Source organism: Lissotriton vulgaris, chromosome 6 (genome assembly GCF_964263255.1).
Source record: "Lissotriton vulgaris chromosome 6, aLisVul1.2, whole genome shotgun sequence".
NCBI lineage: Eukaryota > Metazoa > Chordata > Amphibia > Caudata > Salamandridae > Lissotriton > Lissotriton vulgaris.
The window spans coordinates 206,456,284-206,468,883 of NC_141694.1; the positions used below are offsets into that span (position 1 = coordinate 206,456,284).

General features: G+C 42.1%; 1 protein-coding gene across 1 annotated transcript in view; it reads right to left on the reverse strand.

Annotated features, from left to right (window-relative positions):
- LOC147707028 (adhesion G protein-coupled receptor F5-like) overlaps nt 1-12,600 on the reverse strand; it is a 1,085,534-nt gene that overhangs the window by 45,418 nt on the left and 1,027,516 nt on the right. Inside the window, exons 18-19 of the mRNA XM_086926248.1 lie at nt 8,578-8,619; nt 8,410-8,469 (exon numbers count right to left, since the gene is read on the reverse strand). Coding sequence (XP_086782374.1) covers nt 8,410-8,469; nt 8,578-8,619 — 102 coding nt within the window. The remainder of the gene's footprint in view (nt 1-8,409; nt 8,470-8,577; nt 8,620-12,600) is intronic.

Below are 12,600 nucleotides of genomic sequence, written 5' to 3' on the forward strand. Positions count from 1 at the left end.
TATTCATGAGCCTCTCTATTTGCGACCCCATTGGGAATCGCAAAACAGTGTAATAACACTGTTGTACCTGCATAATAGAGCTTTCCAAATTGCGAGTCGCAAAAAACTCACAATTTGTGAAGCGCTATTTAGCGTGTCGTACATCAGGCCCATACTCTCTTTTGATTTTCAGGCATAATATTTGTTCCTGTTTCTAAATCCTCCACAACATGGTTATGGGTTTGTTTGTTAGGCCATTGTAGTCACTGTTAACTTTATAAAGAAAGGTTGTTCTTGCTTCTACAAATCCTGTGAAACGGAAACAGATTCTAAAAACTTTATATGTATGGCCACTTCCTTTTGTCTCGAAAGTAGCTGCCCAGATATTGGGTGGTACACTGCATTAACTCAGTTCTTCCAACAGAGAGGTAAACATTTATGGTTTGGACATTACATGTGGCATGGTGCATCATTTGTGAAATGTATTCTACTTCGCCTAGGTCAAATATATTTTTTTAAAAGCACAAAACTATTTGCAGGGAAATATTTCCTGAAGGGAACGCTTTGCTGCTGTTTTCTCATTCTGAATATATGTGATTTTTCCACCATATTTGTTTTAGTCTGCAAATCTTGCATAGCTTTTAGAATATCGCTTACTACTTAATGTGGGAAAAGGTTCATATATATATACGCCACTAATTGGTAGTACCAAAAGCAGGAGCTCTGCAAATGGTTCTACTTCAACCTTAAGTCACAAGACATTTGGTCTTCGCTATTCCAGAATCAGTCAACTAACTGGATCTATACTCACTACACTGTTGTCAATACAAGAGGCATAACACTCAGTTTCAGTTTATAACTTTATTCGAATGTTTAAAAAACATCATAAAAGTATACAGTTTAAAACATTACATACACATGGTACTCAAAATACAGAAGCAAAAAATAACATAGTCACATGTTGTGGGAATAGCTGCACATAAAATTACGGGAAAACCATGCTGAGTCTAGCTCTAATAGATTTCAGAATAAAAGTAGCAGTATAAAAACAGATATCTGGGCTTGAAAGTGAAAAAAGAAGCCTCAGAGCGCTATCGGTAGTATACATATTATATTTAAGGAACATAGGCTTGAGGAAACAGATGTGTTGTGCTTTATACAGAGGACAGAATAATAGAAAGTGCATTGTGCTTTGTTTGGAAGAGTCATCACATGGACATGGGGTTACTGGATGCAATTTCATAATCGGGAAAGCAACCAAGTTATGCACTATACCTAGTCTTAGCCTTGAAAGAACATACTGATGGGACTGTCTATGGATAACTTTGAGGTACATTGGAATACCCCGGCTATCATCATTCAAGGACAGGTGGAAAATATGTGTGGAATATTCTCTAGTAGCATGATTTCGCACATCCGATCTCGCCCTGAGATAGACATTTTTTACTTCCTGTTTGTCTAGAGTGTTCAAACTAGTAGGGTCATTTCCTAGGTCCATGTCAAACAGATCTTTAACAGTCATAACTACATATTTTAACCATGGAATACTTAGAACTTTATCCAAGAGCAAACAGTCTTTGATGATATCTCTGGTGAATGCTGTTTCCGGCTTGGAAAAAATGGATTTCCATACCAACAGTGGCCTTAACCCAGTAAGGTCGGACAGGTAATCCAGATCTAATTCCGAATGGGTTAGAACAGTAGATGCCGAGGTGGGGAGACAAAGCAGCCGTTTAATGAACTTGTTTTCTTCATTTTGCAGGGCCTTGGCATTGCAATGTTCCCATACCCCCGAGCCATACAATGCTATCGAAGTACATCTGTGCTTGTATATAGTCAACATATCAACAATGCGGCGGCTTCCTACTTTGGTGGCAAAGCGGAAGACGCCCAAGGATGCTTTCCCCATTCTCGCTTTAACATTTGTTTCCTCAGGGGCCCAAGATCCTCTATCGTTAAATGTGACTCCCAAATAGCAAAAATTTGTGACAGTTGCAATATGGTTTTCCTTGAAAGAGAAAGGTTTAAAAAGTTTCAGCTTTTTCCCACACACCATGACGAACGTTTTAGAATTATTAATTTTGAGTTTCCGTTTCAATATAAAATCATAAAACCCATCCATCAATTTTTGTAGGCCTATAGGAGTCCTGGAAAGAAGAACTGTATCATCGGCATACAATAATACCGGTATAGGGATGCCTCCTACTTGGGGGGCATCAGCATGAATTTGTTTTAGTTCTTGTTCTACCGAGTTAATGAAGAGGGAAAAAAGCAACGGGGCTAATACACAGCCCTGTCGAATGCCAGATCTTACTCTGATCTTCCGTGTGCACTCACCCTCCGGGCCATAACGAATTTGGGCGGATAGCTTAGAATAAAGTGTGGCCAGGAAATAGATAATATCGGGGGGGGCTCCCATACCCAGCAGAGTTGTCCATAACAGGGCATGGTCGACCAAATCAAATGCGCTTGAAAGATCTGCAAAGCACAGAAATAGTGATCCCGGCTTGGCCTTGGTATACTTCCCTATCAAAAGGTTCAAGTTAATACATTGTTCGATCGTACCAAGGCCCTTTCTAAAGCCGTATTGGGATGGGGCAAGAATGTTATTATCTACGGCCCAATCTTCCAAGCGTGCTAACAGGACCCTACTCAGGATTTTAAGTGAGGAATCCAAAAGGGAGATAGGGCGGTAGTTCTTGGCCTCTCCTCTATCCCCCTTTTTATAGATTGGAATGATAATGGATTCACCCCACGTGGAAGGGGTCCTGTTATCCATAGCAGCATTAAAGGCTATGGTCAATAGTGGACTCCAAAGAGCTGGATCATATTTGTATAGGTCGATCGGCACCCCGTCTGGGCCGGGGGCTTTTCCCCCTTTGCTATTCCTTATAGCCAAATCCACCTCATCGGTCGTTATTCTCGGGGAATCAACTCGGGTAGTGCAGATGATGTTATCATTGGCTAGGGACTCTCCAGTTGGATCAAAGATCCCTGAGAAATGGGCCACCCATCCCTCTTCACTAACTTGGGCAGTGAGGACAGGGAATTCCTCTTTTTGCAGGAATGGGCTATTGATGGTGCTCCAGAATAGTTTACTGTCCCGGAGGGCTGCGGCTTTACTCAGATCTTCCCAGGCTATTTCTCTAAGTTCTTGTTTCCTGGTTTTGAGCGCATTTTTATAAATGGCCCTTAGGGATTTAACCGCATCCCTGTCTCTCGGGGTACTTGAAAGGGCGAGTTTGAGGGATTTTAGTGCCCTTGTACATGCTTGGTTGAACCAGCCCTGTGTAGCCTGCCCTGATTTGGCCTTCTTTGAAGTGAGTGTTTTCTTGATTATGATACCCAGATTCTCGAAGTTATTTATTGATTGTGCTGCGGGGGCTTCCATATCAAGACAGCTGAGTATCATATTAAGGCCAGCTTTCACCACCCTCCGATGCAAATTCTCTGCTTTTTCCCCACTCCATTTTATGCGGATCCCATTAGGTCTACATGGCCTGATGTCATCTACAACCCTACCCGAGAATACATCCCTATGGAGCTCACAATATAAAACCATGGTGAGTGCATTGTGGTCACTCAGGTCGTGATCTATGATCTGGGTAACCGAACAATGGGGAGCTACCCGATTGGAGATGATCAGGAAGTCAATAATGGAGGTGGTGTTTCTCCCCGTGAAGGTAGGCGCCAGGTTGCCCTCATTATCAGGTGCATGTTGGTGGATTGATATATCAATTTTTAACATCAAATTGTTAAGGGAAGTGCCATATGGAGAGTGTAAAAAGTGGAGTAAATTTTCCCCATTTTCCCCATCATAACCACAGGTAGTAGAATATGAGAGAGGGCAAGTTCTAATATTAAAATCTCCTCCCCAGACAATATCATAAGATACAGCTGTTTTACAAAGAATAGAATCCAGAGCCGATTCAAGTTCGTCTACTACAGTGGTGCTGGAAGGGTCAAAGGTATTATTATAGTGGTTAATCAACAATAGATTACGGTCCCTGCCTATCAAAATTTCCAAAATTTGCGAATGGGACCCCACAATATGGCTTTTTCTTACTCGTAAAGGTAGATGTACAGAGAGTAAAATCAACAATCCCCCTTTGGCCCTCCCCATTGCAGATTCCACCGCATTACAATTATAGGCAACAAAACCATCAAAGGCAATATCTTCCACTGACCACGTTTCCTGCAGACATAGAATATCATGAACCACAATAAGTTCCCTCCAACCCAGTGCTGAAACCTTCTGCTGCCACCCGGCAATGTTCCAGCTCATCAATGAATAACCCTTAACCCTTTGGTCCATAACTGTATTGATGTGGATAGTTGAGACAGAGGGTGTGGCGGGGGTCATATCTAGCGGAATCAAATCCGGTACAATGGTGGTAGCTGGGGCAGGGGTAATGGGGGTGAATTCAGAACATTGTATGATAGGGGTTGTAACGGGTGTAATCTGGAGCAAATTAGTGGGAATAGCTTCATTAGGGGTGGTTAAATAGACCGTGGGCAAAACATCAGGTATAGCCTGAATATTAGTCAGCTTCAGAGTGCAAGAGACGGGGTGTAGTCAGTCTACTCCCTCTAAGCCATCTAAGCAACCATAGCGGTTAGGATCCATAAAGGAGTGGAATTGGGGTGCATATTGAGATTGTCTTGGTGGTCTAGCATCATATGCTCGTTGTCTGCCCCTCCGTTCCACAACGGACCAATCCCCTCTTCTTTGTTGGTGGCGAAAGTTAGTTGGTGGAAAGAAATAGGAAACGGGGAGGGTCTGGATCGTTGAGTCAAAAGACCTGTTAAAACCTGCACAAATATGGGATACTGTACGAGGGTCTCTAAAACTAACGGTTAGGCAGTCCCCAATGATGTTTTTAGGGGTCTTGCCTACCCAGGGGACCCTCCTTACCATGATTATTTCATTGTGCAGGTGGCCCGGGAGCGGTCTATTCCAATTAAGCCATTTTATTACTTTGCTCTTCAAGGAGCTAAAGGTTTCAGATTCCCCTGTTTCTAATGGTGGTACACCGGCTAAGATGACAGTAAACCGGTTAGCCTCCGGTGGTAAATCGGGCCGCCTGACTCTAGGGGTATTAAGTGCCTCGCTTGGTACTCCCTGGTTCCCCCCAGCCGTATGGTCTGGCGGGTTAGTTTGGCTTGGTTGTTGACTCACCCCATTATCAGTTGTTAAATTATTGGGCTGGGATTGGATAAGGGGTGGTATACAGATATTTGGTGGGGGGATATTAGGTTGATTCATAACCGGATTAGGAGGAGCGGGAATAGCAGGGGTTAAGATAGTGGTTGGGGTGTGTTGGTTCTGGAGGTTACCAAGGGTGGCTAGAATGGAGGCAGATGTTTTCTCTACATTTAAAATTCTGGAGCAAAGCCTATCCAGTTTAGCCTCTAATGGGGATATGATTGATTTAAGTAGTGCCACGGCCCATTCCATAGATATTTCCCTATTCGGGGATTGGGCCTCACGGGGGGTAAATGTAGTCTGGGGTAGTGGTTCCTCCCGTACTTTAGCTGTTTTTGTAGCCCTTCCCATTTTAACTTCTTTTTTATTGTACACTCTTTTCCGTTTCCTCACGGCACCCTCTCTTTCCCCATGGCTCTTAGACTCGGTAGTACTCACATCAGGATGCGATAAAATGGAGGCATTTTCACTTATGAGTACACAGGTAGGGTCAGCAACAATGTCAGTTGATATACCCGGGGAGGCTAGGTGGATAGGGTCTTCTATGGGCGGGGATATTTTATCCGCAATAGGAGACTGATTGCTATCTCTAATGGGCGTTTTGGCATTGGCAAGGGGTCCTATGGATGATCGTTTCAAGGAAATAAGTTCAGTAGATAAACGCTTTTCCAATATGACAATCTCCTTGTCTATAATGTTATTAGCCCTAATGAGGAATTTCTCCATACCTCCGGCGGTTGACAGGCTGCCAGTTAGGGAGGATTTAATCCTATTGTCTCTGCCGGCCATAGTCCTTAGGGATGGGGACGCACACAGGTTAGAGGGGTGGCCCGGTCCCGTCACTCCGGGTCACGAACGGCCACAAACGGTCCCGCCCTTGTCCCGGGCTTCTCCCGGCGCCCTCCCGCGCGCTCCCGTGCAGCGGGGATGATACTCCTCTTTTATTGTTGGTTGATTGGTCTCTAGGGGCGGAGCCGGCAGGGAGAGCAGCCCAGATGACCACGGGCGCGCGGGGGCTCCTGGAACTTGGAGTCCCCCGCCTATAGCTCGCAGCCCTGCCGGTCGGTGGTCAAGCAGACAGCAAACCCTTTCAGCCTTAGGCACACTCCTGGCCGCGAAGCGGGACCCGCGAAGCGGGTCCGGCGAGGGGCAGCGGCGGGAGCAGGCAACAGGCGAGGCAGGCAGCAGCAAGCTCCCTCGGCTCCCTCCTTTCTTTTGAAGCAACAGGTCCGTTGAAGTCCTCCGGGTTTAGGGAATCCACAGAAAGCGTCGAGGGACGCCGCTTTCACTGTCCAGGTGGGGGCGGGGCCGGCAGGGAGAGCAGCCCAGATGACCACGGGCGCGCGGGGGCTCCTGGAACTTGGAGTCCCCCGCCTATAGCTCGCAGCCCTGCCGGTCGGTGGTCAAGCAGACAGCAAACCCTTTCAGCCTTAGGCACACTCCTGACCGCGAAGCGGGACCCGCGAAGCGGGTCCGGCGAGGGGCAGCGGCGGGAGCAGGCAACAGGCGAGGCAGGCAGCAGCAAGCTCCCTCGGCTCCCTCCTTTCTTTTGAAGCAACAGGTCCGTTGAAGTCCTCCGGGTTTAGGGAATCCTAATTGAATCCGCAATTCAATGTACAAATGTTTTGTGACAGCAATTGCAGTTGCAAAACACTCGCAAATTACCACCCTCTTCAAGAGGGTGGTAATGGGGTCACAAAAGGGAAAATATTTTTTAAGGGCAGGCAGCGGTCCCAGGAACCACTGCTTACCCTTAAAAAATTAAACAAAAACGTTTCATTTTTTCTTTTTTAAATGCATCCCGTTTTCCTTTAAGGAAAACGGACTGCATTGAAAAAAAAAACTGCTTTATTTAAAAGCAGCCCCAGACATGGTGGTCAGCTGAGCCCAGCAGGCCACCATACCTGGGAGGACCTGCCATTTCCAATCGGGTGGCAAATTGCGAGAGGCTCATTAATATTCATGAGCCTCTCTATTTGCGACCCCATTGGGAATCGCAAAACAGTGTAATAACACTGTTGTACCTGCATAATAGAGCTTTCCAAATTGCGAGTCGCAAAAAACTCACAATTTGTGAAGCGCTATTTAGCGTGTCGTACATCAGGCCCATACTCTCTTTTGATTTTCAGGCATAATATTTGTTCCTGTTTCTAAATCCTCCACAACATGGTTATGGGTTTGTTTGTTAGGCCATTGTAGTCACTGTTAACTTTATAAAGAAAGGTTGTTCTTGCTTCTACAAATCCTGTGAAACGGAAACAGATTCTAAAAACTTTATATGTATGGCCACTTCCTTTTGTCTCGAAAGTAGCTGCCCAGATATTGGGTGGTACACTGCATTAACTCAGTTCTTCCAACAGAGAGGTAAACATTTATGGTTTGGACATTACATGTGGCATGGTGCATCATTTGTGAAATGTATTCTACTTCGCCTAGGTCAAATATATTTTTTTAAAAGCACAAAACTATTTGCAGGGAAATATTTCCTGAAGGGAACGCTTTGCTGCTGTTTTCTCATTCTGAATATATGTGATTTTTCCACCATATTTGTTTTAGTCTGCAAATCTTGCATAGCTTTTAGAATATCGCTTACTACTTAATGTGGGAAAAGGTTCATATATATATACGCCACTAATTGGTAGTACCAAAAGCAGGAGCTCTGCAAATGGTTCTACTTCAACCTTAAGTCACAAGACATTTGGTCTTCGCTATTCCAGAATCAGTCAACTAACTGGATCTATACTCACTACACTGTTGTCAATACAAGAGGCATAACACTCGTTGCATTGCACCGATTCATCTCAGCCCACAAATGGATTAAACCAGTTATAAATCTCATTCTGCGAAAAGAGACCAATTTTCTGTTATATTAAAATGTTCACTTTCTTTGGTATGCACCTTTCCCACATTTAAGTCAATCAAGAAGATAGCTGTGATCCTATTTACTTGTAGTACATGATGATCAGGCCCGACCAGAAGGATGTTATATAAGGGATATCTCTGCAGCCGAAATTCACACTGCTACAAAAGGCACACAACTGGTCGCTTCAATTTGTGGACACTGACTGTTTCAGGCATTTGTTGTGCCATTGTCCCAAATACTTACAACCACTCCTGTGTAACGTCGCTTTGCCACTTTGTGTGCTGTCTGCAAGCATTTATACTACCCCACACCTGGTACATCCTGTTGCAACACATGGCAGTATTGAGTATTCTAAACTTACCTTGGTGAGTTGGGAAGCCCATCTTGTGAGAGAGAACTGGCGTAATAGTGCTTCACGGGTCTGTTTAGTAAAAAGAGCAGCAAAATTAGTCAGATTGAACACTGAATACAATCTGCAATGCAGTGACTATTCATTGGTATTTGTAACAAAATTAATGTCAATTATCACCTTTGCATCCATAAGTGAGCCGAACACCAGAATGAAGAATCCCTAAAATGTAGAATAAAGACATTTTAAATAGTGACATTTTCGCACAGGTATCGAATCAGCGTTATATTTTAGAAGAAGCCAGAGCTGCCAGCCAAGTGAAGATACAATGTGTTGAAATCAAAATGTGGATGGAAGAAGTAGTGAATTATTAGTGAATATATTGTAGTATAGTATAAGTGACATATGTGACCTTTAACAACAAAAGATTGTTATGAAGGCAACTAGCAATAAGGGGAACTAGCAGTGGTAGCAAAATAATCTTACCACTAAATCATGTCCTGTGCTTTTGCATCTGCAGTCCCCAATATGGGCTACATAGTTCAAAATTAATTTTAGTTAATAGTCAAAATATGATACCAGCTTTGATGATCTAAAATAGGGAACAAAGACAACCAGCTGAAGTTTTGCCTAGGTGCAGTCACAAAATACTCAGTAAATGGCAGAGGTTTGCTTGTTCTTTGCTGGAGTGTCACAGACACTGCCTCATTTCTGACCCATATAGATCGACAGACAATTGTGGCTGTCTAAAAGAACTCATACCATCCACTCTAAAAAGAAAAATGTAATGATAACACGTATAAGGAGAGAGAGAACTTGTCCGCTCCCTTCGTGTGCTTTCATGGTTTGGCACTGCTTGGATGGGCACCCATCAAGGCCCGGGCATTTCGTAGATGATTTATTATCACATTAGTGTTCATGTTAGGTGTGTCAAATGTCTGCAATGCAATATTCCGCCGTGTATGTCTTAAGTTACGCAGTTACACATTAGACATCTTCTGACATTTCTTCATAACACTTTTTTTAGGCTACAGATAAAGTCTGATAATGCAGTCTGTTGAGCAAATGGACCCATTGTTATTATTTTTAAGGCCAAGAACATTATTACATTTTTATTTTTAAACTATGCCTTTTCTTCACCTACCTGACTAGACATTTTATATTGCAAACTGTGAACAGCATTGCAAACAATAAAACCACACAGTAAAAAAGCTTGTTTTTTTGATGAATGTACCTATGTGTGCTTCTCTTTAACAATGCATAGGTATGCAAGTAGATCTACTAAATAATTTAGTAGATTTTAATGCAAGAAGAGAATATACTTTAGGAGTGCAAACTCATAAATATTGCACAAAATGTTATACTATGCCCTGAAGTATGTAACAATATTGAGTACTCCTAGTATTGCGTGCATTGACTACTGTACATTGGACTATGTTGACTCATGAGATTGGCATAAATGTAGTTACTAAATGTAAATTAAAAAAAAATTATGTTATTTGGCGACAGAATGATTGCAAATCAAAACACAAACTGGAAATAAAGTTTTTTCTTGAACTTAAACTTAAACCCAATCACAGGGGACCATGTCAGAGTATCTAATGAAAACTAAAGGATTCATTAGGATGTCGGGTGGACCACCACAGCAAGGCCATCAGTGTTGGTCCTCCCTACATCCAGGGTATCAGTTCGGTGGGCTCACAATACTGGTGGTCAGAGCAATTTGGGCGGGGGGAAATACCGCAACCTCTGACAGGCTGAAGGAGCCGGTTGGGATAGTGGTTGAATTCTTAATCCCTACAATAGGGCATCGTCTGCTCAGGCACAGCCATAGGGATTAGGGTATCTCTTTTCGACGGTCCCAAAGCCTTGAACAGGCAGCCGGAAAGGGACTTTGGGGGCCTGAGCAGGGCCCCAGTCTTCAGTAGGCCACTCAGTGGCCAGAGGGCACATCGATTGGCCATATGGTGCCTGGCACAGAGGGAATGAATGTTTAAAAACATGCTTTTTCTACTGCAGCTTGTGCTGCATCCCTTTTCCGGGCTGCAGCACAAGCTGCTCTAGAAAAAGACATGTTTCTGACCGCCTTTATGGCGGTCGTATCAAAATATGGCAGGTGAGACGGCTGACTACTTGTCGGGTGATCCAAATCCCGCTAGAATGGAAGTCAGACGCTTGTCCGATCGCCATCGTAATGGGACCCTAAATTCTATTCTTTGTTGGGATAAAGACAAATTTAGCAAAGAAACTATTTTAATAATAAGGCATAATAAGTAGAATCTGAATATTTAATAATAGAAATGGCAAGCCAGTGCTTCGGATGGGGACAAATGATTACTACAAGTGATGGGTGAATATTTCGGGACAAAATTAGAGTATTCCCAAATATGTAATATTGACATTTGAATGATAATTTAAGCTAATTAGGGGACATCATTGTGTAGCTGATATTATGGCTTAAAATAACTATTTAAGAGGATGTTCCCTGCTGCTTTGGCATTTATGACTCATATAGTGACCAAAGTGCTGTCTATGTATAGCTTTTTGTGAATGAATTCTCATTAAATATAACTAATGAGTGATTTCCAACCAGGCATAATCTGCTTTGTCTCGACAACAGACTTTCTGTGCAAGGCCTGAGATGGCAAGAGTTGGGTAATCTTTAATTTTCGTATCCTGGCCCATCAATATAGATTACCAACCATTTTTATGTTACTAATCATTTACATGGTAGAAGCAGGATAAAAAGATCAAATAATGTGCATAAGAGAAGTGAACAGATAAACGTTATGTGGCCCTATTGGCTAAGGTAAATTTATAAGTGTATATTTACTCATGGGTAAATTTTCTCTTATGCATTGGAATAACTTTATTACTTTGGCTATTCACTATGTCCAATTGTTAAGCTACTCTAAAATGTAGACTTATATGTCTCCATTTCTCCCTAAACCAAGAGGAAGAGGTAAACTGCTGTACTTGTCCCTGCTGCCCAGCATAGAATGTATGATGCAAGAGCTTGTTAGAATGTTCTGTGTGTATGTCTGGCAGTTAAATGTGGGCTGAGTGGCAGGAGGCCACTCCTGATGGGGTTTCTCCTTCTACTACTTGTCTTACCATTTTACCTGAATAAAGGAGAAACAAGAAAGTATATGGACTACCTAGCTTTATTTACAACATAAATTTATAAGTGTAACATTATTAGCAATAGTTTTTCACACAAGTAATCTTCATCAGGACAGAGATCTTTCCATGGTAAAGTATAGAGTAAAGTAAAAACGTTTATTAAAATTTTCAATAATTTTGTCAATATATTTTAATGCTAAATATTATGTGAAATAAAACAATGTTACAGCACTATTATCTTAAGGATATATTGACACATTAATTAATAGAAATATATTTAAGTGATGTATTATAAAAAAAATCCCACTTATAGTAAAATGTTTATTTTATTTAATATGTATTAAAAGGGCGGAAGGCTATGTACATATTTAATTTAAATCTGATTTACAAAAATGAAAAGATACATTTATTTTTAAATCTGAGATATTTTGTTAGAACAAATATAATAAAATATTTTTAAATTATATATAATTTTTACAATAAAAAATCTCTCTATATATTTTAAAAGATGACATACGTTCATTTATTTTATTTCTCAAAGGGTTTTATTTTCTGTCCCTGCCTCCCATCCATGAAAAGGTGTTACACTTCCAATGGGTGGCCATGTGTGTCGATGGGCTTGCTCCATCAACACACTGGTAACTGTTTTGTGCCATTTGTGAAAGTATTACGTTTATAAATTTCAGCTTTTGAAAGGCAGCGGGCCTACTCTTTTACAGGTGGGTATTTGTTGCACGCTAAACCCCTCCTTAACCCCCCTGTAAAAACTTCAAAAGTCCCTCACATTTTGTAATAAGTAATCGAAATGTTTAAGTCACTCCTCCTGTCCCTTCCACACTTACCACAAATGCATATGTGCACATGTTCGGAGATCTCCGCAATTGGGACAGAGATCTCTTCTTAGGAACGATGGAACCAGGAGTCTCCTCACTTGGGTAAGTGGAAAGAATGTTGCAGTATGTGGATTGTAGTATTGTAGTACTATTAAACAGACTACAAAAAACTGTTTGCAAATAGGGCCCTATAATGTTTAAGAATTTTGAACTCTCAGGTCGTTATATCAAACTGTACATCCAAAAC